The sequence below is a fragment of the Amblyomma americanum genome, chromosome 7, assembly GCF_052857255.1.
Source record: "Amblyomma americanum isolate KBUSLIRL-KWMA chromosome 7, ASM5285725v1, whole genome shotgun sequence".
NCBI classification, from domain to species: Eukaryota; Metazoa; Arthropoda; class Arachnida; order Ixodida; family Ixodidae; genus Amblyomma; species Amblyomma americanum.
The window spans coordinates 107502770-107528328 of record NC_135503.1 but is presented as its reverse complement, the minus strand read 5'-3'; the positions used below and the strand labels follow the sequence as shown (position 1 = coordinate 107528328).

The following is a 25559-nucleotide window of genomic DNA, read 5'->3' as shown; positions in this document are numbered from 1 at the left end:
AAATCATGGTTGGACAGCTTCCTTGATGGGAGATGGTGAGCTATTCTAGCTGAGGCTACGCATATTCTAGCCTAATACTCAGTAAAAATAGAGGGCCGTCAATGTGATGTTAGGTGAAGTGGGCAGATGGTAGTTTTGGAAGGAAAGTTGAGTGAACAGCTTTGGCGTGGAATAGTAGCAGTGTTTTAGTTGGCTCAGGAACAGTGAAGTTTAAAGAACGTAACCATAGAAGATCATTGCGAGTTATAATGCGAGTTATTGCTTCCATTCTTGTGCCATTGTTGACCAAGTGTTTGATCATCGGAACCCCCCTCTACAGCGTTCCCTTGTAGCCCATGAGTTGCTTCAGGATGCTTAACACAACAATTTACGATTTTGTTTCATCATTAGTACAAGTTTGACGGTGCGTTTCAGGTACTTTTAAGATGCAGATATGCTTGTTTTGCCACTAGCGAGCATCTAAGTAGGAATGACAAGTATTGAATTAAAGGCCCTTTCAGATTCTTTATGCATATGGGTGTTTTTTTTTCTACTTTATAATAAGTTATCTTTTAACCAAAAGTAATTACACTTTTAATTTTCCATCGCTCAGAACACAAGTTTACCAAAAAATGCAATCATCTCTTATGCTTTCCTTGGTTTTGGTGACTGTTGGCTTCGTTCATATGTATGTCATAACGAGCCCCTCAGTCCCCTACCCTTGTCTGCTGCTGTTTAAAACCTGAGTGAGAAATGCAGTTTTTCAGATGTTTACTTATGGTCTATTTCAGTACCAGGGTGGTGTGTTACGATTGTAATTGTTTAAAATTGCTCGGATTTACTGGTTGTCAACGCCGAGAAAAGCATCCATAACTAAAATCATGCCTGTGAAATGTCAGCGTTACAGGGGAACAGATAAATCATAAAGTCTTGCTAAGGAAATTAGTCGAACCTGATTATAATGAAATAATGGATATAACAAAGGAATGACGATTCACCTTGGAAGTTTTGTCAACACTGGCTATAACGAAGCTACAGCTGTAACGAAGTAATCGCAGGGTCTCTTCAGCGGGCGGGTGTGCAGGCAGGCAGTAGTGTGAGGTTGAAAAAGAGAGACCCCACCTGTAATCATTATCTTTAGTACAAGTAATTCAGAGACGTGTAGCGCAATGGGGGACAGGTTAAAGCGAATGGCCTAGAGTATTTGCATAGCCTATATAAAATAGAGCACAAATTGGAAACTGCAGTACCATTAGTGCTGCAGGCAAGACAATAAGGTCATTCTTGGCAAATAGTTGTTTTCAACACTTTTTCTGAGAAATCTTAAAAGCCATTAGCAGACTTGAATAAAAAGTGTAAGACTCACATTTTTACAGGGAATTTTTTTTTGTTATTTATCAAAGCAATGGAAAATGGTAATTGGTAGTCGGTACTTCTTCAGGAACAAGAAAATCTTTTTTGTGATCAGGCTAAATGTGGTGCATTCGTTTATGGCATGTGCAAGATGTCAGGACTTTTATTCAGGATATTAATCCGCACATCCTCTGTCACCGTTATATATTTGAGGAATTATATACTCTGCTACAAGTTTTCTTTGCAATGAAGTAAAACCTACAAGGTAGTGTGTTCATACCGGATTTGTAATTCCGTCAGATAGTGCCAGTGGGGTGTTTGGTTTAGGTTTCTGGGGGTTTAATGTCCCAAAGCGACCCAGGCTATGAGGGACACTGTAGTGAAGGACTCCGGAAATTTTGACCACCTGGGGTTCTTTGAAACGTGCACTGACATCACACAGTACACGGGCCTCTAAAATTTCTCCTCCATCAAAATTCGACCACCACGGCCAGAATCGAACCCGTGTCTTTCAGACCAGCAGCTGTGCTCCTTAACCACTGAACTACTGCGGTGGCCCAGTGTGATGTGCGTGCTGCCTGGCACATTGCTGCCTCTGTGGTGCCTTCATACCATTGCTGAGGCAGCTGGTGCCATCTAGGGAATCTTCTTGTTACTAGACATGACAAGCAAATTCGTTGTAATCAAAAAACATTTTTTCTTGACTTTCAACATTGAAAGTTAGCAGTGTTTGAAATACGCTATAAATAATGCATATTGAGAATTCACAATGTTTTCAGAGACAACTAATAGCTACGTGTGGGAACTATATTCCACTGTGTAGGAAGAGAGGGCACATTTTGGCTCTGTAGCTAGCGCACCATTGCCAGAAAAATTTGTTGCTAAGTATAACAAACTTCAAATATTTCCTGCTACTTACTTTTGACATCTTTTTGTTTGTGCACTACTATTTGAAGTTATTAAAATTTTTTATATGTGGTTTGCATCTTCAGGCTGGGAAAGGAATGCAACAGCAAACCTCGCATGATCCATTTTTTTTAGTGTACTTCTTGAAAAATTACAGGTAGGAAATAACAAGAGTGAGAAGAGGAACAAACAAAGCACATTAATGCTGTGTTTGTTCTTTTGCTTTTATTTCTTAAGTTTTTTTCTGCACACAATTTTCAAAAAGGTTGTATCATTTGATTTAATGACTGATAGAGAAATCAAATTTTACATTCTGAGTGACACTGGCTATTCCAGCAGTGATGGCAGCGCATTATTAGAAGCTGACATTACTAGCAGTAGGCAATATTTTCACCTCAGAACTGCATATCATTGCTGAGGCAGCTGATGCCATCTAGGGAATCTTCTTGTTACTAGACATGACAAGCAAATTCGTTGTAATCAAAAAACATTTTTTCTTGACTTTCAACATTGAAAGTTTGCAGTGTTAGAAATATGCCATAAATAATGCATATTGAGAATTTACTATGTTTTCAGAGACCACTAATAGCTACGTGTGGGAACTATATTCCACTGTGTAGGAAGAGAGGGCACATTTTGGCTCTGTAGCTAGCGCACCATTGCCAGAAAAATTTGTTGCTAAGTATAACAAACTTCAAATATTTCCTGCTACTTACTTTTGACATCTTTTTGTTTGTGCACTACTATTTTCACTACGAACACATTGTAAGCAAAGGATGTGAATGCTGGCGCGGCAACAGTATTTATATTAATGCCAATAACAACAGGTGCACTTAAAATGATTCTGTGAATGATGCCGCTGATTCTTCAGATTGTGGAGTCACCATTACTGGAATTTTTTTGAACAAGGTGAAGCAGGGAGATTGATGAGGAGCTTCTGTACTGCTCCGAATGTTGTACCTGTGGACATGTGAGTGTCATTGAGTACTGTTTCCCTGGTGACCAATTTATTTTGACTCAACTGAGCTTTGCAAGTATGCAAAACTTTGAAGGAGCTTTGAGAACTAGGTGTCCAAACAGCCGGAGCTTTCAATAGATTTTTCTCGGCCGCTGTTCCTGAGCCGAGGAAGTTGGGCATTGTGCCTGAACAGGAAAAAAGGGAAGGCGTGCAGTCTTTTTTTTTAGCATTCGAGGCTGCGACTTTGCACTTGCAGTTGTAAAACGTGGAGGAAAGAGGAAAAAAAGTCTGTTCTCTGGACAGGGTGCATCCAATCTGCGTTGTGCATGTGCTGCGTAGCCTGGCTTGTGTTCCAATGATGGCCTTTGTAATGGAGCACCATAGTGTCATTAATAATGCTTGCACGAGGACTGTTTTTACTGCTGTGTCACCATGTGGTATGTGCGCCATTTCTGGGCCCGAGCAGAGTAACGTTGCCAAGCATCGTAAGCCGGCTTATTCGTTCTGTATAGTTGGGCCACATCATCAAATCATATGAAAACGAAGTTAGTAATGAAAAATTGAAGGAGCTCCCTCACTTATATCGCTACTTGTATTTAAATTAGTGTTCAGTGGCAGGAAATTAAGGCCCTCAACTTTCTGCGGTAGAAAATTCTAAATTCCGCGATTGTGCAGTTAAGAATCTGCGAAATTCCGCAGGAAGCATGAAATGCTTAAAAGAAATATGCAAATTTATTTTTTGGGTACACGCCTTGCATACTGCACAGATCCATCTTCTAATATGGAAGGTGGCTGTTGTAACTTGGCGTCAAGTAACGTTTCATGCTGTCTTCACTCAAAGAATAGCGCTTGTTTGATACGAGGTCTCCATAATAACTGCAGTGGAAGAGAGTGTTGGGGGGTCACTTCCATTCTAGACCAGACAGACAAGACATCGAAATCTTCACCCTGTTTGTCTTGATTAAAAAGAAATCGTGCAAGATTTCTGTCACTGGATTTCAGTTTTGGGTAGACTTGCCACTCAGCAGCTAGGACTGGCAAATCTTGACTAAGTTCAGGCACGCTTGCAAACTCCAGCCTTTTCTCTGGTATAAAGCTGACCTGCAGCGCGACCTCCTTCAGCTGTGGTTGGCCTGAATAGTTTGGAATTTTGTTAGTCTTAATGATATTTTAAAGAAAATATTCATGGTCTTAAACTCCCCTCACATTGTAGTCTTACAGATAAGGTAAATTTGTCAATTTCCTATCGTTCTGTGGTTCCTGCAATTTTATTAAAAAAAGAGAATTTGGCTGCCAGACCAAATTCCGTGAAAAATGCTTAAATCCTAGATTTTCTGTGGAATCATGGAATTCTTAAACTAAACAGAAAACAGCAGCAGTACTGTGTGCATTGCTGAATGCACTGGCAAAATGACCTAACTTTTCAACGATCCATGTATTTTTCTGCAAAAGGCCACAGTATTTCACATTGAAGCCATTGTTCCACAGCCCAAGCCTTTCATATTTCTCATGTGCTTAGAATGCACTGCACTGAGATAACTAAACTTGGTTGTTGCAAAGCATAGACAGGATGCACGAATAAAATGAACGAATAAAACCTTTTATTATGGTGAAGGGATGGCTCTCAGCCGCTGTTTAGGAATTACGACAGGGTTCATAGTGGTCCTTGAAACCCTTGAAAACCCTTGAATTTAAAAATAGCATTTTCAAGGCCTTGAAAACCCTCAATTATTTTGTAGTCCTTAAATATACTTGAATTTCTTTAATAGGCTTTTGTTCAGCCGGTTTTTAGCGGGTGCCTCTTGAACGCCTGGCAACTACGTACTCGAGCCAACCAAAGCATCCAATCTGTTTCTGTAGCCACAACGCAGTCGCGTGGTTACAGTTGGTTACAATGTCGGCAACGACCGCAGCTCAGCCTACCTTCGTTGTGGGAAAGCATGGCGCACGAATAATCTCTGTTGCATCTTTTGTAGCTGCAATATGCTGGGAAAGCGCAATTTTTAGCAGTCTTGGTTAAACAGTGCTGCTTATAGGTAGTGAATTTCTCCGGATACGTCATACTCCCACCGGGCAAAGTACAAGACATGCAGGAAAACCTTCGATGTACCAGCAATGGGTGGGTCAGCCCTCAAAGGTCATATGAAGAGTGCAAAACAACACATTGCGAACACGAAAGCGACTACAGCGCATAGTACCATGCAGGACTACTTGACAGCAACAGCAATTGCTTATGAGCAACACATCGAGCCGGCTCCATCAACATCGTCGGATGTGAACAGCCTGTGCAAAGCGCACGAGTGTGTGACCTACGCGGAGATACTATGGACCCTGAAAATGGTAACATTACACTTCCTACAACTCGTCATCACACACAGGGGAATTGTCCAAGAAAATGTTCCCAGATAGAGAAATCGCTGCATCATTTTCCTGCGGTGAAAGGAAATCTGCATACATAGTGCGTCATGGTCTGAAACCATTTTTTCTCTCGTGCCTGCAACACGAATTAAAGCAATCTGATGGCTACACCGTTCTTTTTGATGAGTCTTTGAGCGACTGCCTACAGAAAAAACAGATGGACATCCATTTGTGGTACTGGAGTACTATGCCCGAGCGTGTAACCACGAGATATTATATGTCAGTGTTTATGGGGCATTCGACTGCTGTAGACCTTTAGGAGAAGCTTCCGGTTGCCTTGGCAGATTTGCCGCTGGCGAAAGCTGTCCAGCTGTCTATGGATGGCCCCGATGTGAACCTAAAGTGTTTTTCAAAAAAAAAAAAAAGTGTTTCAAGGAATATTTGCAACAGAACCATCAAGTTCAGTGCTTGGACCTAGGCACTTGCGTACTGCATACAATACATAACGCTTACAGGGCGGGTGTTGTTGCCAGCAAGTGGGGCATAGAGAATCTTCTTTCTAGCCTCGGTGCCATTTTTCATGATGCGCCAGTGCGAAGGGAAGACTTCTCTACTGTGACAGGCCAAATGACATTTCCTCTCAATTTTTTTGCTCATCGTTGGGTAGAAAATGTTGTTGTGATCGAATGTGCCATTGCGCTGTGGGGTGATGTGAAAAGGTACGTGGAATATGCAAAAAAGAAAGAGGTGAACTTGCCAAAGTGTGCGTCATTCACACAGCTCTGTGAATTTTGCCAGGACCCACTGCTGCTGGCCAAACTGAACTTTGCTCTCGGCATCACGATGATTCTGAAACCATTCCTCACGGAATACCAAATTGACAAACCACTAATGTTCTTTTTTAAAAAGAGATGTGGAGTGTCTCTTGAGGAAACTTCACATGAGATTCATGAAGTGCTCAGTGCTGTCAGCTTCCACAGGAATTGTTGGCTTGCTCAAAATGGATCTCGTAAACCCCAATAACTGTATCTGCAGAGAAAGTTGACATTGGGCATGCGGCTGAAGAAATGGTCAAAGCCGCAAAGGTGAGTGCCAAGGACGTATTTGCCTTCAGGATGGAATGCAAACAGTTCCTTATCAGCCCAGATGAGTGCCTCACAGGCTTCAGGAGAGTATTAGACGTGCTCATTGCAGTTTGACAATTGGGTGAGCATGAGCGCGATTCGGTCCTGGGCGAATACACAGAACTTCTGCAAGAGAAGAAACACAACCTGCGGCAGTGTGACAAACACTCTTTTAGCCTAGACGAGTTCTACCTTGAGCTCTTGAAGGTTGACTCATCCTGTAAGCACTTGTGGAAAGTTGTACGACTTCTTCTAGTCTTGAGAGGCGGGCAGGCAACTGTTGAAAGAGGCTTCAGTGGGAACCGTACGATGCAGTAGGCAAGGCTGGTGGCATCCTGAACATTGTAATAACAAAGAAGTTGCGTAGATCTGTCTTGGCCGCATACAACCGCTATCGAGCCTACTTGGAGGATAAAAAATAAGAAGCGATCGAGCAGTCAAGGGCATCAAAGAGAAGCCACATTGAAAAGAAAAACACGGCATGAAGATGAAGCAGAGGAGGCTGGAGGCAAAAATTACTGATTTAACAGCTTGTGCTGACAACTACAGTGAGCGGGCAGAAGCTACAAGCGACATCACCTTCATTGTGAAGTCCTACAGTTTGAGAAAAATGGCTAAAGAAAAGACTGGAGCTTGCAAAAATTCATGACAAGTTGAAGGGAAAGCTTCAGGGACTTAGTCACGAGTCCACTGTTTGAGAATGGGCCTCTTTTTGTGGGTGTGTGCAATACGTCTGAGAAAAGAAGCTAGTTAGCTATTGATTGTGGAAAATGTGCCTACTTTTGCTTTTGTGCAGTAAAAGATGTGCTTCCTTGCTAAAAGCATGTTGTGGTATTTTTCTATGATCTCAAAAAGTCTTGTTTCAAGTCCTTGAGAATTCTTTGTTAGGGCCTTGAAAGTCCTTAAAAACCCTTGAATTTATCTTCACGGCGGCTATGAACCCTGTAGGAGGATGGGGGTGTAGATGCACAGGCAACTTTGAGTCTGTCGTTTCTGTTGAAAAATAAAATGTAAATATACACTCTGTAGCTAAAGAATGCATGAGGTCACTTTGGAAGAATTGAGAAAAAAAAGTGAACACACTAAATAAAGATGAAAAATGCAAAAACATTGGAGAGGACTACATGAAGGGTACCTGTGTAGGGGTGGCTTGACTCTACATTTTATTAATGCATCTCTGTGATTAGTAATGTTTGTCCAACACAACACATTGCCATGTGCAATGTGTCCACCCAGGAAGCTAAATGTTTCATTTCTTCCGGTTGTGAAAATTATTCCTGGAGCCCTCCACTACAGCACCTCTTTCTTCCTTTCTTGTTTCACTCCCTCCTTTATCCCTTCCCTTAGTCAGCGCTAATGCATGCAGCCCACTTCTCTCACCACTGCCATGTACCTCAAAGGGGGACTAAGGCATCCACTGCCCCATGCATTCATATGCACCCTTCCTGTCCTCAAAATCATCAGAGTCTATGTGAGACAGATACTGCGCCATTTCCTTTCCCCAAAAACCAAACCAATTTTTGGCGTAGGGTCACAAGTTAGCATCATAGAGGTTTGAGCATGCTTTTTTGCAGAGTTTATTTAGTCCCAAGTATTACTTAAAGTCAGGTGCAGCTTGGGGCAAAGTAGGCAATTGGACATCATCTTTTTGTAAGACCGGATGCAGAAGGCCTTGCTGATCAAGTGAATGACGTAACTTGTATGGAAAAGAAGAGACGGGCCAACTCTCTGGGTTTTTGTGTCCACGATCCACAGTGCTAGGTGACATTGGTCAGTGGCCAGTGGTGAAGAACACTAGTAACTGCCAGCAACCAAAGCGAACAGAAGTCCTCAAAGCTGCAAACTATCATGGGACCATTCCTGACATGCCTGCCACGTGATCGTTGTAGACTGAGTCTTCTATGAACAGAAATCGTTTTATACATGTCTTAGGTAGACTGGATGACATACTACTGTTTTGAGGCATTGACGCACTGTACTCTGCACGTGAGGATGCGCTCCTAGAAGTACTGTACCCTTTGGGCTCTCCTTCCAATATGGTTACCTGCAAATGTATTGAATCTACAGCTAGCACAATTGTCTGTGTAGCTATACACATATGAGCCTGTTTAACATTTTACTTAACCATCACTTTTAACTGGAACTGAATTTCTCGTAATGAAAACTTGTCACGAAAAGTGCTTCAAACTGACACCCTGGCTGCTACCAAGAGTCTGGTGTATTGCTTGCCTTCCTCAAAGGAAAAGGAAAGCCATGTGACTAGTAGGTCTCATCTCGGGTGAAAACTGGACCGGGGTTCTGTGTGCCCTAAAAATTGCCCTGCCTTTGTTTCACTGATGTTGCACTGACCTTATTTTTGATTTTTCTTGCAGGTAGAGGGGCGGCATGGTTCTTCAGAACAAGTTTGAGTCCCTAGAAAGGAAATCTGTGCTTGGCTTCCTGCATCGTCATCGTGTGCGAAATCCTTAGGTGAGCTGTTAGGCTTGCTGAAACTCTAGTAGTATCTTCGATAAATGAAACTAGTGCAGTTTATCGTTGATGGATTGCATCTAAGTGCACAGGGCTTCGTTACTGTGGACCCCTGTGCACCACACCGGTTTTGGGGCAACTCCGGTGGAAGTTTATCAAGGATGCCATAAGGCATAGATAGCACTGAAATTGTTAAATTTATAGATAGTGTATATAGGACGCTTGTTTTTTGCTGACACCTGATCCACTTCTGATTAACCTGAATACCTGATTTGTTAACACTTTTTTTTTTTTTGCTAGCAAAAGCAATCCAGAAAAAATTACAGAAAAAATTTCTTGAAAATACTTGCTGTTTTCTTCATACAGTCGATTGCAAGCACACGGCAAAAGCCCATGTGCAGTAAATTAGGCGTTGTGTAAAACCAGTGCTTAACGGTTGTCGATAGTCTGTACGACTGGCAGGGCCGTGTGCACTCGCAGGTCAGAAAATGAGGTCCAGCTTCATGTGGCAAGTCATAGCATTGGGTCGTGACGTAGTCGACAGGTGACAGTGAACGCGTCGGTGAAAAAGGCGAACGAGCACTTGTGCTTGTATCACTCTTGATTGCAGCCATAAGGCGGCACACACGAAAAGGGGCTTGGTATAATAGCGGAACAGGCAAAACTGCAGCACGCATGCTGCACTCGATCCTGCCGTTAGTTCGCAGTAACTGCCTCCATCCCATGCAGTTTTCATCTGGAAACTTTGTATTAAAGCCAGAGGGGACAAGAAAGAAGCGAATAACAAATGAAAGCCTCGGAGTCAGCATGTGGAACTGCTACTCGTATAGCATAGTTTTGTTTTCGCGCCTTTGGTTTGCAACAGCATTTTGGTTCGTTGTGCTTCTTGTAGTGTGATGAAGCCAATATGCGAGGGCTGTGCAGTTTATGCCTCATCAAGAACAGTACATGTTTGAGGCAGCATTCCGCAGCCGGTGCTCTGCCCTCGGGCATCGCAAGGAAGCATAGATGGGATGGAATGTAACGTTTTTTTAGATGTGAAAACTTAAGCCTTATGTGTAATTGAATATTATACAGAGGCAAAAGCACACTGTTGAGCATTTACTGGCATATTGGTTGATGAGTCATGAAGGGGGGCCTAGAAATTTGGAAAAAAAAACACACATAGAGTGCCCCTTTGGTCGACCGAGGGAAGCTGCGAGCCAGAAATATTTAATCACGATGTATCAAAAAGGAGCAGCAGCTGAATAGGCGGAAACTAGTCGCCAAGAGACAACGCATTTGTGTACCAAGTGTGAATTTAACTCGTCTTCCCAAGGAAACTCAGTAGAATACGTGAGGCATAAAGGCCTTCATTTCATTCTGTTATCGGAAAACTCCTTCAGTGTCTGCAGTGCTGCCAGTGATTTGCGCTAAAGGCAGTAATCCACCTCAGGTGCATAAGCTTGGAGTTGCTATTGGGCACGAATAGGTGGTGACGCTGCTTTTTACGACATCAATATCTGACACACCTTTTGACAAGTATAATAGAGAGAGGCAGGCTAGTTGGTGACTAGTAGTAGAATGCATCTTGAAACCGTGCAAAAAGACAAGGGACAAGGAAGAAACCAACAGCACAGAGCACAGAACTTCAGCTGGTTTATTACAACGGTGCATCACATTTATACAATCATCGCAGTCACCCTGTAACCTGACAAATGATATCACGTAACACTGGTGCGCAGGCGTGTATGGGACATTATGCTAGCCACATATGAAAACTCTTTATCAGACTAGTTTACCAAGGTTTTGCTGGGACACGATCCAGATTCCTTCTTAATACAGTAGTCCTCGTACACTTCTCTACTTAGTTTAGACGTGAATTTTTTCGAGATTGTGGTCTCGCGGAACCAAGGCGTGCCACGACAGTGGTGACAATGGTCGGCCACATGCCCTCCCCCCGCCAATGCGCCTACTCCTGCATGGTGCTTCTTAAGTCTGACGTTTATACAACGTCCAGTTCGTCCAATGTAGCTTTTGCCACAGGACAGGGGTATTCGGTAAACGACCCCACTTTTGCACGGGACAAACCTGTCTGCGTGCTTGATAATACATTCTTCCTTGTGCCTTCCCTGCACCTTATTGCATAGGCTGGCCAGTTTTTGGGGTGCGGTGAAGACCACCGGCACGTCACCTTTCTGAGCCACTTTTTTTCAAGCGATGCGAGATCTGGTGGTAATATGGGATGGCAACGGGTCTCTTGCATTTCAGAACCCTTTCAACTTTCATAACAGAGCTGCCCGAGCAAAGGGGTTCCTCTAAATACTGAGTCGGTCCAACAATATTCCTGCACTTGGACATTTTGTCACTTTGGTCAGTTGGTCACTTTGGCCTCACCGCGCCATGTGCTAGGCAGGCTTGTTGACGTAGATTGTAGAGAAAACTGCCCACGTGTAGCATTGGGCTTGAGCTCAGTATCCGAACCAGGAAAAACTTTCTTGAGCAGCAGTGCTTTGTGAACGCTATCTAGGTTTGCTTTGTAGCTGTATAGGTGCACTGGGGTGTATGTCATTTGCTGCACACAATATGTTTTGCACCTCTTTCTTTGCTATGCTTGCAAAGCACCATGCGGCGTCAGGGCATGTCTGAGTCTCTTAGCATTCATGTCAACACATTGGATGGCTTGCAGGTTGAAATACGAGTGCAAGAAGTGTATGCTACGAGGTGACAGACAATGGCAGTGTGACCATTTCTAGTTCAGCCACCGCTCGGGTCCATTGGGGAGCCTAGTTCGTTGAATCTGTCTTCTTCCCCCATGTGCTTTTTCCAGCACCTTGTTTTAGGACTCTAGAGGCTTTGTAATTGTAACGGCGTGTCTTTCTGCTTGCGTTTTCCTTTCGATGGTTCTTTGTGTGGCCATGATTGCTCCTTCTTGGGTTTCGCAGTGAGAGAAGCGCGTCGCTCGCGGGCGTCGGCAGCTGCGGCGCCTCATGGTGCCTGGCGTGCCCAGCCAGGGGCTATGGACACTGGCTGCTCCTCCCCGAGGCAGCAGCAGCACCACCACCACCACCGCCACCCCAGTCCTGCAGCAGCAGTCATCATTCTTGACAGGTCTGTGTGTGTGTGTTTGCTTTTGTTTTGTGTGTTTTTAGTTGTGCAGGTGTGGCCAGAAGGTGCTTTGCTCAAGATAGTTTCCTAGAAATGGGGGAATTGGAATTCTCACACTAGGTCACATTGGCGGGAAAATGCGGAACGCAGGAAGGACGTTTTCCATGTGCCATTTCCCACACAGACCGGTTTTTCTCCCGCAGAACGATTGGTCCAGAAGCTTTTTCTCACTTTCCGCAGAAGAGAACAGCCAGTAGGAGGTGACCGTGACATTAGGTCACTGACCTGCTGCCGGCCGCAACGATGGCAGAACAGCAAGAAGACGTCGCAGAGAGATCGTGCATAATGTTGTCTATGCTCACCGACAGTGATTAAGCAGGAGCGTGTTGCTGGTGTCACATGACTAGCACAACGGGGAAACACGCTTAGTGTGGATGGCATTTTGCGGAGCTATGAGGCTACAGAGCCAGTAACGCAGCGCCACTTTGGGAAGTTTTACCGCCAGTGCAAGAAGGGCTTTATAGAAGTTGGACGATAGATTCAAAGTGACATAAATTGCACGAAAGCATCAAAATGTGCAGCAAACTGTTAACCACTTAGTTCAGTGACTTGGCTGCTACAAGCTGAAACAAGTTGACCTCTTTCAAATGTTTGCGCGATCGTCTAGAGGTCTGAAAAATAGGTTGGAAGTTGTATTTCTTGCATGTAGGAGTTTGATTATTCCACTGTGCAACTTGGCCTTTGCAGTGTCGAATGCCATTCTATTCGACCAGTCCTGTGTTGTCATCCATGGTATGACAGCAGGGCTTACTGAATAATGGCGAGAAGGTTCAAGCTCTGCATTACTGCCAGCATCTGCTATCACGAGGGGCACCGTCAAATGGAAGGCATTGGTTTTGGGGTGAGCCTTGTATGAAAAACGAGCCATCTGCTAGATTCTGACCCTTGGGCTTTGTGGTGATCATGATGAAGTTGCTATTCTCACCTTTCCTTGAGTGCTTCAGTCATAATAATCGAATGGTGGCTCTTAAACATTACTTGCAATGCAGGTCACCAGCTCGGGGTGCAAGCTCCGGTACCCCTGGCAAACTGACACCCTCTCAGGAACAAGCAGTAAGTGTATAATTTGGCTGCTTTTCTCCTTTCCGGGCTTTGCCGATCTGTGAAATTAGCATGACAGACAAAACTGGAATACGAGGATGCGGCCCGAACATCAGTAGCACATCAGGATATCTCTCCGTTGGTCCTTGGCCTTTCCCTGACGGTGCATGTTTTGTGTGTACCTCGTGAGCACCCTTCGTGTCTTGGCAGGATTCTCACATGCAAGCTAGGTGATAAAAAATAGTTGTAGTGAACCTTGCTGTGCCTCACATTTCTTCCTCATTTTTTGTAAAGGTTGCGGTGCTGGGGGTACAGAACCAGACGAGCAACTCTGCCAGCCTGTACATTGTCTGCAGCCGGTGTGGCCAGATCAGCCACGACCTTAGCAAGTGCGACTTCTGCTCCCGGCCGATAGCAGCCACTGACAGGGTGAAGCAGAGGTCAGTTGCTGACACGGTGGTTTTTCAGAGTCTGTGTATGCATGCCCATTACGCAGAAGAGCGATGCTGTGGGGCTTCCAGGGACATGCCTATATAAGTTTTAACTATTTCTGTGAAGCAGTACTTTTTCTATTGTTTTCATAACAATCAAGACAGTACTGTATTGACTTGCGTATAACCCGCACCCCTAACCTTTAACTCCATGAAAAAAAATACCTCATGTATAACCCGCACATTTACCTGAAAAAAAAAAAAAAAATGAGTGCTAGAAAGATACAACTTCACACTCAAGGCGCATTTACCTTTGGACATTTGGTGGCGAGAGCAAGCGGAATCCGCTGCCGCGGCAGAGATTCCGCCGAAATACCCAGCGAAAAGCTCGATTGGTCCAGCACGAAATTTTGCCGCCAGAAGAAATTCTGCCGATTCTCATCGGCCAATAGGAATGCGAGTACGCAGCTGAGTTCCCGCGGCGAAAAACATGGCGGCACCCTTTGATGCAGGATGCTTCGCTTTGGACTGGATTCATCGTTGTTAGTGCCTTTTTCAGTGCGTTCACTGGCCATAATTGGCCACTGGTATTTCGCTTCGTCTCATCTTGCCCACAAGAAAACGTATGAGTGATAAATTTGCTTAATTTTTTTATTTAGAGCAATGATTCTGCTCCTTTTATTAGGCTTAAGAGGAGCTTTGGTTTGTTGACAACAATGGTTCCCCTCCTAAATGTTAGATGGCGCCACTATGCTAAACTCGTCGTTTTAAAAGTGAGAATGTTGGAAATAGCGTAACATCCGGCAAAATAACAGAATTTAGTATACGTAAGCGTGCATACGGTTATGGTACGTAGGCAGCATCGATTAACCCTTGCCATGTCTGTGTACGCCGTGAGCAGAGGACGAGCGGCAATGTGATGGCCGGGAAGCGTGAACGAGGCATTTGGCATCCGCGGATTTCGCTTGCTCTCGGCGCCGAATGTCCAAGTGTGAATGTGCCTTCAATGATCATTTCGTTTTCAGAACATTTATTCAAATGACTGCCACCACGTCACTGTTTATCCGATTCTCAATCATCGCTGCTCTCACTGCTGCCATCCGAGGCTTCATCTCCACTCTAAAAGACATAGTCGTCCTCGGAACCCTCCAAGCTGTTACTGGTGGCAAATTTTTTAAAGCTTTTATGCACCAAGTCGGCCGGTATCGCTTTCCACGCATCCACGATCCACTGGTACAGGAATGGAATATCAGGCCTTCACACATGTCCCGTCGGTGAGAGGGCGTAAAGGCCATCGGCCATCCACTGGGCATACAGCCGCGTCACGTGTTCCTTGAATGGCTTGTTCAGGCACATGGTCGAGTGGCTGTAACATGGACATCATGCTGCGAGGTATTACAGTATCCGACGAGGAATTCGGACTCCAATAATTCGGACTTGAAGGATATTTCGGACATCGATGATGAGGCGCCGTCAGTCACTCCATAGAAGCACATACATATTCGCAACGGATATTTCGGACATCAAAAGTCCAAAAGTTCGATTTTTCGGACTAACTTCAGTCGCCTGCGGGCCAAAATTGGCCATCTTATCGGCTTTTCGCCGGCGCAAAAGGTGCCATCTTGGATTGAGGTGGATTTACGCTGCGGTTGGATTGGCTTGACATACTTTCGATACCTCATTGTTGCCAGTAGAGGCCCCTACGATCTCTGACACTTCGAGGTGGCAGCCAGATTGTCATCACCGTCAACTTGTTTTTGTCGCCGGCATTGTTGCGGGCAGTTATTGCTTGTCCCATACATTGAAAATTGGTTGTTGGGGGAAGGAAATTGTGCAGGAGCTATCTCACATCTCGGCCGGAAGGAATAAAGGAGGGACAGAGGAGGAAGGAAGAGGTGCCGTAATGGAGGGCTCTGGAATAATTTCAACCTCCTTGGGATCTTTAACATCGCACAGCACACGGGCGGGCGCCTTAGCGTTTTGCCTCCATCGAAACGCGGCCACGGCCACCGCAGTTGGGATCCGACCCGGGTACTCCGGATCAGTAGTCGAGCGCCCTAACCACCGAGCCACCGCGACGGGTCTGATACTTGGGTTCCTCTGACCACGTCGACCGAGTGGCGTTCAGTCTTCACGAAGTTACATCCGCTCACCGGTTTGTGATTGCGTCCGACGGTTCTGCCACTTTGAAGGAAAAGTGCCTTATCTTTGCGTGTGTTTGACGAGCGGTATGGTGCACACTTGGGTTGTGGACAACATGGCCCCGCCGGGTCCGTCAAAGAAGCATGGGACGTACAGTGGAACCCCGTTCATACGTTTTTCACCGGACCGCGAAAAAAAAAACGTAACAGCCGGGAAAACGCAACAGTGAGGAAAGGTCCGAAAATTAATGAAAACAGTGCAGCTTTGCCTTGAAACTATTTCGACATCAAGTGAGCTTAGGTCTTTAAAAAATCGAGAATGGTCGATTGCCGTTTTTTCCGCTCGCTGGAAAACACCACGCGTTTCTCGATGGCCTGGAAAGCTGCATTGCTCTCAGCGTCGCTTTGAGGTGCGACGTACCTGCGGAGGAGGTCCAGAGCCGCGACGGCTTCTCCAAAGCTCGGGTCCGCCAACTCCCCGGAATCATGCGGCTCGTGCTCCACGTCGTCATCACAGTCTGAGGCTTCACTCGCGACTGAGTCTGCAACGATCGCGGCGATACTCTGACACTCGGACGTCACGACAGCAGCATCCACGGCGACGTAGTCGTCATACGTGACTCCCGTGGCACCCAGCGCATTCAAAGCTTCACTCAGCTCTTGATCATGAGAGGCTGCTTCCGTCTCTTCAGCTTCCGTGGCAGTTTCCTCTCCGCCGTCCATGCGAAAGCCACACCGCGCGAAGCGGGCTGTGCAGTTGACGCGCTCACTGCAGTCCACGCTGAAGCGACGTAGTGCATAGCGTCCAGTATTGAAACGATCGTAGGCTGCTGTCCGCAATCAATACGCGCCAGACAGCGCTTTACGACGGACTTCCTGTATGAGTGCTTTAAGTTCTTTATGACGCTGCCATCCAACGGCTGCAAGTGGCTTGTAGTGTTTGCAGGAAAAAAAAAACAAGCTTAACGTTCCGAAGAAACGACGGGTCTCTCGGGTGGACAGCACAATTGTCCAGAAAAAGGACAACACTCCTGCACTGGGAGCCCATCTTGTTGTCGAAGTAACGAAGAAATTCTTCAAACAAAGAACCCGTCATCCATGCACGACTGTTGCTTCTATAGTGACGTGGCAGCAGGCGAATGTTCTTTAAGCACCGTGGGTTTCGGTATTTTCCGATTACCCATGGCTTCAGCTTGTCCGAGCCATCCATGTTGCAGCAAAGGAGCACCGTCAATCGTTCTTTGCTGCATTTGCCTCCGTGGCATGCTTTGCCCTTCAGGCTTAACGACTTGGATGGCTGCACCCAAAAGAAAAGACCCGTTTCGTCGGCATTGTAAATGTCACGAGGCTCATACCCCTCAATTATGGCAGATAGTGTGGCCTTCCAATCGTCGACTGTTTCCAAGTTTACACTTGCTGCTTCCCCGGATACCGTCTTGTACGCGATGCCGTGCCTCTTCCGGAAACGGTCGATCTAGCCATTTGACGCCGCAAAGTCACTAATGCCCAGTCGGTCGGCTATTTCCATCGCTTTCTCGCGCGAAATGCTGCCGTCGAAGTTAACACCGGCAGCGCGAGCTTGTTTAAACCAACTAAGAAGTGACTCGTCGAGGTTTCCATACTTGGCGCCACGAGCCTGCTTAGCTTTCGGGCCAAAGAGCGCGACATTCCCTTGTATCTCGGCACGCTTCGAGACGATGCTGTTAAGCGTCGAGGGTGGCAGACCAAGATCCTTGGCGATGTCGACTCTTCTCCGCGCTGGCTGCCTGTCGACTGCATTGAGAACATCCAGCTTTTCTTCGAGGGAAAGTGCCTTGCGCTTGCGCGACGCCATCAAAGGACGACAAACTCGCGGTGTTAGCGAGGCCCGACGAGGCGTAGGCAGTGTAGGTGTTGACGGGAGGACACGGACGACTCGGATGGGTTGAACCGCACAAACAAGAAAGACTGGATTAGCGAGGCCTGACGAGGCGTAGTCAGCCTAGCTGTTGACGGAAGGACACGGACGACTCGGATGGGTTGAACCGCACAAACAAGAAAGACTGGATTGCTGCGGGCCCGCAGGTTTTACTCGCTTCGGCTGACGAGGCAGTGGCCATCTATTGGCAATCTCTCCAACTCGCGTGCGGCTTTTTATGGCCTCCGAGATTACCCACGCGCGTGCAAGGGGGGATCTCGGAGGCCATGGTCTTTTAGCCAATTCCGTAGCCAAGCCTGGCCAAGACTCGTCAAAATGGCGGTTGGCGCGCGTTGCCCGGCCGAGTTCGGGGTGCCAGGTTGCGACGTATCACAGCTACAACGTATCAGCGGGGTACCCAATACATTGGATCCTATGGGAGCTATGCCGGGACCGGACGAAAACGACGTAACAGCCGGGAAAACGCAGCAGTGAGGAACGTAACAGCGGGGTTCTACTGTATTCCAACTAAATGCGGTGACCTTGCTGTCTAGCGTGTACAATGAAAGCATAACTTTGGTGCAAATACAGGCGCAGATCGTCGCGAAATTTGTCGCGAGGTAAAATCAGTGAAATTTTTATGCTGATTTCATCTCAATAAAGTGGCTTTTTCTGTACTTAACAGGTTTTTCGGACTGTTTTACGGGTCCCTTTGGGTCCGAAAAAACGGTCGGTGACTGTATAATGAGGTCAGTGCCGGTCTCGGCGAGGCACGCCTTCACCGCATCAGTGCAGTGACCTTGGAAGGAGTTCAGTACGAGCATTGACCGGCGTGCCAGCAAGGCACTAGGCTCAACAATGCTGGCTGAAGAAAACATGGCCAGTGTTGTGGGGAAGAATAAGCAGACTATGAACGTGGATTTGGCTATGCCTTTCATTGGCCCCTCATCGGCTTGACAAGCGTCGATGACAGTGGGAATGGTGAACTACACGGGGGGAGGCCGCTGTACATTGCCGTGAAGCTGACCCCTCCCCAAAGAAAAAATTCGCAGATAACCCGCACCGCCACTTTTGAAATGCATTTTTTTTCTTCAAATTTTGGGGAAGGTTTTACGTGAGCAAATACGGTAATTAGCTTAAATTGTGAGCTATACACCAGACAGTAAATCTGACTCCATATTTAAAATTGGCATGCAAAACTACATTATTCTGGAAAGTGTCAGGTTGGTAGCTCTAAAAGTAAGCATTTTTTGCTCTAGACCAGGCTCCCTCCCCCCTTAACTGCTGTATGCTTTACCCCAAGGTCATTGAAAAGCTGGTGTCTCTTAGCAGCTCTCAAGTCTGGTGGCGAAGCTACCTTTTCTTTAGCTACTATGAAGAACTTGGGGGAGGGGGGGGGACTCCCTATATGCATATCATGGTTTTGAATACAGTTCGAGGCGCATTTTGAACTATCCTTTGTTATCCCTCAAGCTGCTGTAGTGGCTCAGTGGCTATGGCACTTGGCTGCTGACCCGAAAACCGGGGGTTCGATCCCGGCCGCGGCGGTCGAATTTCGATGGAGGCGAAATTCTAGAGGCCAGTGTGCTGTGCGATGTTAGTGCCTGTCATAGAACCCCAGGTGGTCGATGTTATCTGGAGCCCTAAACTACGGTGTTCCTCATAGCCTGAGTTGCTTTTGGACGTTAAACCCCCATAAAACATAAGCCTTTGTTATCCCGTGCGGAATATTGCAGATCTTTTATTGTTAGCTCTCTGAATTTGAAATTTTCTGCCATGGAAAGTTATGGGCTTTTATGCATGGTTGATTGCTCCGTAAATAAGAGTTGCAGTTGGCAGCAATTTCTTGGTGGTTGTGAGACAACCCAGGCAACAGCTGGCGTTAAGTCACTTTTCATGCAAAGTAAACCATGTTATTCTACTTTGCACACAATATTTGTGGGTGAACTGGCAAGTAGTTTGCATGGAGGAATTTTTTCAGAATCATCCAGCTAGTGATGGAAGACCTCATTTTCACTGTATGAGTGCTGCAACAAATTTGGCTCCCACAAGCAGCAGTGTCGGATTTCTCTCCATTATTCTCGGTACAAAAATTCTATGGCAGGGGTTCTCAACCTTTTTGGCCTTGTGGAGCCCTAATGCTTTTGCAAAAGGCGCGGACGAACCCCATGTGTTTTGGTTTGTATCTCTTCTTCCTTAACATGGATGCACAAAAAGAGCAGTCCCTCAGAAAATGCCAAATTTCAATTAAAGGGACACTGAGTAGGATGACTCCATCCAATTATTGCTCTCAGTAACAATTAATTCTCCGGCTCTTTGGCTGTGCTGATGTTTATGCGGCATCAAAAGGCTTATTCATGGCTGAAAACTGAATTTAAAAATTTTCCCCCACTAAATTCAAATGGGGTGTCCGCACCGAGAAGGACTGGTTGCCGCCATTTGAAATTAATGGCAGTGTAGCTTAGCGAGGGTGGCTAGAATGGTGGTTGAGGTGTGAAAAGCATCTGCTGAAAACTGGCCAAGCAGCCCCCACAGCTTGCTCGCTTAAAGAAAACCTCACTGGGGCTTTTTTGTGCCTTCGGGCCTTCATATAATTTTTTGTCTGTGGGGGGGGTCCAGGATATGCACCTTTGAATGCAAGTGCACAAATACCGTATTTACTTGATTGTAAGTCGAGCTGTTTTTTAAATTTGAAAATCCGAAGTGGGGGGGGGGGTTGACTTACAATCGAAACAAAAAACATTGCACTATAACCAAGGGCGAGACAAACGAGATATCAGGGATGCTACAGCGTGGTTGTGTTTTTGCTGCGTGGCTCCGTGAAAAAAGGCCACCACCGTCTGGAAGACATTGAAGTAACAAGCGTTAGCTGTTTGGTTTACTAGATGAAGAAAGCGAAGAAAAACGTGCCACTCGTTTTGAGAAGCGGAACACAATACCCTTTGGAACAGGGTGAATTGCCACCATGCTCGGCTACGCGTGCATGCACACCGCCTTGCGGAACAATCGCCGCCTAGCGCCATCTATCAGAGAAATTACGATGCACGTCTACCCATTGTCGAGTTGCATCCCCTCAAGATACGTCCCATATGGAATTGCTTCATTTGGGGGGTCAAGGTGGGCCTAGAGTTCGGCTTGCGGTGCGATATGGTAACAGTTCAGTTAGTAATTGCATGTATACAATGTTTGCCTATTATTTAATTGTGGTTTTATTTCTATACTACTACCCATAGTGTTTCATCTGCCTACCAAATTCAGTATACAACTTTTCCCGGATGGGTGCCTGTTGTCGGAGTATATATAGCCGAATGAATGTATACATGTATAGCGGTCCCGTAACGGGATAGTTTTCCCAACCGTTTTAGGGTATTTTGGGGGGGGGGATGAGAAGGCACAACTAATTTTAATGGCCCCCATCTTGGATTCGAGAAACCGAAACTATGCCGCCATTTGTTCCCCTGACGTCATACTCACATAGTTTCACTGTATTGGACTGTGCCGTCATCATTGGCACGCGCCAAGTGGTTGTTTCTACAATGCTATTGTAGATGGCACGACAAGTCTCAATGCGAGATGCGCTGTTTTCTAGTTGCAGCCACAGATGTTGCTTTGATCTCAGGGTGGTAGGAAACCACAGATGGCACTGTGATCAAGGGTGGTAGCAGACCCCATGAAATCTCTAAACGTGATGAGTAAGAGCTAACGCTCTTAAAAGAGGGGGCAATGGACAGGTACAGAAGTTGTAGTCGCACGTCGATTTAGCTGCTTGGGGGAATCCAAAAGGCACTCCAGGGAACTCAGTTTCAGAACACCTGCTCTGGTGCACGGAACATTATAGAGCACCTTGGGACTATGTCATACAGGACGTATGGGGCCAAGCGGCGTATCGTCTTGGACAGCACATCGGGCGGTGGCTCTGGTGGCTCTGGCAGCACTGGTAGCCAGCTGCAGCCAACTGAAGCCAAGATAAGCAAACATACCTTCTACGGGTCCCACACCATGGCTGCCACCGTGGTCGGGAATAACACCCTGCAGCTGGTGCAACCGCCGCCTACAATCACCAGCAGCAACAGCATGCTTCTGACAGTGCGGCAAGCCGTAACAACCAATGGCCAGGCACGGCCACTGCTGTCCGTGGCCGCCACGCAGCTGGCAAGCAAGCCTATGTGCACCGTGGCGACAGCCAACCGGAGAGGCAGGAAAGAGCCTGGTGGGTCCTTCTTTTCTCAACCAACAGTGTATGGATGTGTGTGTTTATTGCTGTTCCCTAGTATGTTGAGCTAAATACTGTTGTTCTGAACCAGTGGTTTTACTTCGATCGCAAGAGTACGCAGACAGTTGAGGTGCAATGCAAAGCAGGTGCAAAGGTTCTTTTTCTTCTTTTCGGGAAAGTTTTTCACCCGACCGCTCAGGGTGCTTTGTACACAGTTCTGTACATAGCAGTGATTTCTTTGTTTCTGGTGAATTTAGCATCATTCATATCGCAAAAAGGTTAGTTTTTTGTGTCATATAGCAAATGTAATAAGTAATGTATCATAAAACAGTGAGCTGGGTAGTACGGTACTTTTCTTAATTTTGAATCTGTGTGTTGCTTCAAAAGAGAAAATTGTTCCGCAATTCCCCAGGTGTTTACCTGGAAAATCCGGGCATTTCGATGTTTACTATTTCTAGCTGCTGTGACAAGTTGTACAAAAATTTTCACATCCATGTAAAAATTATGTGTTGATAATCTGCACTGAAAAACTAATGAATTGTCTTTCTTTTTAAGGTTTGCATGCACCATGAGGCACGTACCAGTGTTTGTTTTTGATCAAGCCGAAAATGGTGCCTGAGAGGGTTAAATCTTTTTCTCTTGGTAAAAAGCCGCCTTCGCTTCCAAATGTCTTCCTAGCTTAGTTGATGACACTGATGCAGCAGCTAGCTAGCACAACAGTGGCTGATGTCGGTAGTGTTTGTTACAGTTGTCGCTGAGAGGGGGGAATGGTATTGCTAGTGCTTTTTTGCACTGGCAGATAAGTGAAAGGCCTCGGAAGATTTATAAGCACATTGTTCATCTCCCATCTTGCCACCACTGATTTTCTTTTCGCCATTTTTTGGGCAAATAGGAAAACTTTTCCTCTGCACACAGTGTTCATTGCCGCATATTGTTCACTTAACGGGTCTTGGTTGCGCTCAAGTGAACTCACAGAGCATCTCTGCATGGTCAGGTCAAAAAAGAATTCTCTACACTTTTCCCGTGCCTATTTTGCAACAAAGTATGTCTTGCGTATGCACATATGTGCACACTGGCCTTTCGGTTGAGCATTCAAGCTAGAAGAATGCAAATTTGTCATGCCTGCTTCATAAGTGCAATGAGTGAGCTTGCATAGGCAGCGGACTTAATGCAGTGACTTGGTGATGAAGGCAGAGACCAAGATCTACTTGCATGTTCACGGGTTGAATGGATTATTTTAGCCTTTTTGGCTCATGCAGTGTTTTGTGAATCACTTTTATCACAAATAAGCGAAGCATTAAAGGTAACATGGCTTTTAACACTAACTTTCTTTTCTTTTGATACATTTTGATCAAACTTTTTCGCATGTTAGTAATGCTTTTAAATGTATGTGCACAAAATTTCATGTGTTGTCTAGAGAACACTTTTTTATACAGATTTTTTTCTCTTCTACACCTTGTGAAACACCTGCAGACTAGAAAAAATGTGGTAGAAGACAGAGTCAGCATTCACTGCATTTCTGAATGCATGCTATGCATGATGACATTCTTAGATTTTTTTCCCTTGTCACAATTTTTTTTTTTTTTTCATTTTTTACAAAGCAGTTGGCATAGACATGTCTAAACTGTAAACAAGATGTCACACTTAAAAGCTACAATTCGTCAAAAATGAAAAACCAAGAATGTCATTTCAAGGAGCAAGTTTCTTTGAATGCAACAAAGCAAACGTGGTTTAAACAGAGAAAACAGTTGCAAAGAAATCTGCTGCACAAGACATGCATTTAGTCAGAAAACTGAAACTGAGAAAGACGACTTTTCAGTCGTTTCCCTGATATGCAGTGCCACCATGGTGCATTGTACAATTCTTTTTTGCTGTACTTCCTGGTGGGTTTCAGCACTGAAACTTCGGGGCAACATAGAAAACAAGGCATACAAGTGGATATGCACAATGATTTTCATAAAAACAGCTTGTGGTGACGATTTCAAAGCAGCAACCCCATCAAGTCAGAAAAGCGTCGTTTCAATTTGTGCAACTGCTGTGACTACCAGCGAGCATTGTTCTTGTTCCTATTTCTTTTCTTGGTGTCAGTGCATTTCTGCAGGCAAGGGTACTTTTATGCCACATTTTACGTCTTAAAAGCAAGGACCAGGACCCCTTCACTAGGTGGTTCCATCTGTCAAAGGGTTTACCAAATGCGTTCAGAGGTGCATCATGCTGGCGAGCATCTCCTGTTCTTCTGTGACATTGAGGCTGAGGTCTAATGTTGCCAGTGGCGATGGACTCATCAGTCTTGTGGCTCTGTGCAGTACCTCAAGAAGCCTTGATTTTTTACCTGTTGTAGGTGGCTTCTTTCTCTCGCATATCCCCTACTGCCTATTGCTGAGTGGAATATTAATTTTGAGCTAATTGTGTACTGTGCGATGTCAGTGCAAGTTAAAGAACCCCTGGTGGTCGAAATTTCTGGAGCCCTTCACTGCGGCGTCTCTCATAGCCTGAGTCGCTTTGGGACGTTAAACCTCCATAAACCAAACCAAACCATTTTGAGCTAATTGTCTCATCATCGCAGAATGTGACTTGAGTGAATACTTGTCACACGGTGAATTGAGTTACAGAAGCTGTCATTAAATGTTGCTTTCATACAATTTTGTTTGTGAAACATGAATGCTGATATTTTTTGATCCCATGTAGCATAAAATGGGCTATGAGGAGGGGTCCTTGTGGATTCTGAAACTGGTACCCAGATGAGCGAGCCCTCTGTGGGCTGCCTGCAAACCACCCTGGTGGGTCCCATTCTGGACCCATAGGGGAAGCCTACTTGCGGCTGCCCTTGTTTGGCCCAGATTGCCAAATGTGCCTGATGCCAGTTCTGTAGGGGCCAGCCGAAGGTGGCTGCCCACATATTCCCTGCAGGGAGCTGAAGTGTGTATTTTTGGGACTGTCTGCATTGCAGAACGGGACCAGTGTGGGTCCTGCAGGGGCAGCCCAAAGCTGGGCCACAAATTTCCTGCAGGGAGCCAGAATGGGTTATATTGGGCCTAACAGCATTATCGAATGGGACCGATGCAAGTCCTGTAGGGGGCAGCCCCACATATTCCCTACAGGGAGCTGGAGTATGTGTACGCTTGGGCCTACCTGCATTGCTGAATCGGACTGATCTGGGTCCTGCAGGGGCAGCCCAATTTGGGCTGGCCCACATATTCCCTGCAGGGAGCATGAATGGGTATTACTGGGCCTGCCTACTGAGCCAAATGGGACCGATGTGGGTCCTGCAGGGGAGCTGCAGAATCCTATTATCCAGAGAGAGCTGAAGTGTGTTTTCTTGGGCCTACCTGCATTGCTGAATCGGACTGATATGGGTCTGCCCAATTTGGGCTGGCCCACATATTACCTGCATGAAGCAGAAATGGGTATTACTGGGCCTACCTACCCAGACCCAGACTGCCAATATAAGGCTTGCCTGTTACCCCCATCTGAACATCTCACTTGAAATTTTTTTGTAGGACTTGACAAATATGGGCTGCTCGCACCAAGCCGATGTTGAG

The 25559-nt window shown here is 45.8% G+C and overlaps 1 protein-coding gene and 1 pseudogene across 6 annotated transcripts in view; both read left to right on the top strand.

The window, feature by feature from the left end:
• LOC144099462 (uncharacterized) overlaps window positions 1-25559 on the top strand; it is a 111908-nt gene that overhangs the window by 10866 nt on the left and 75483 nt on the right. For all 6 annotated transcript variants that reach the window (XM_077632776.1, XM_077632775.1, XM_077632774.1 and 3 more), the window contains exons 2-6: window positions 9051-9147; window positions 12072-12237; window positions 13284-13347; window positions 13630-13775; window positions 21668-22014. In XM_077632776.1, coding sequence (XP_077488902.1) covers window positions 12146-12237; window positions 13284-13347; window positions 13630-13775; window positions 21668-22014 — 649 coding nt within the window. In that variant the 5' untranslated portion in view covers window positions 9051-9147; window positions 12072-12145. The remainder of the gene's footprint in view (window positions 1-9050; window positions 9148-12071; window positions 12238-13283; window positions 13348-13629; window positions 13776-21667; window positions 22015-25559) is intronic.
• LOC144097992 (uncharacterized) lies at window positions 5807-7376 on the top strand (annotated as a pseudogene).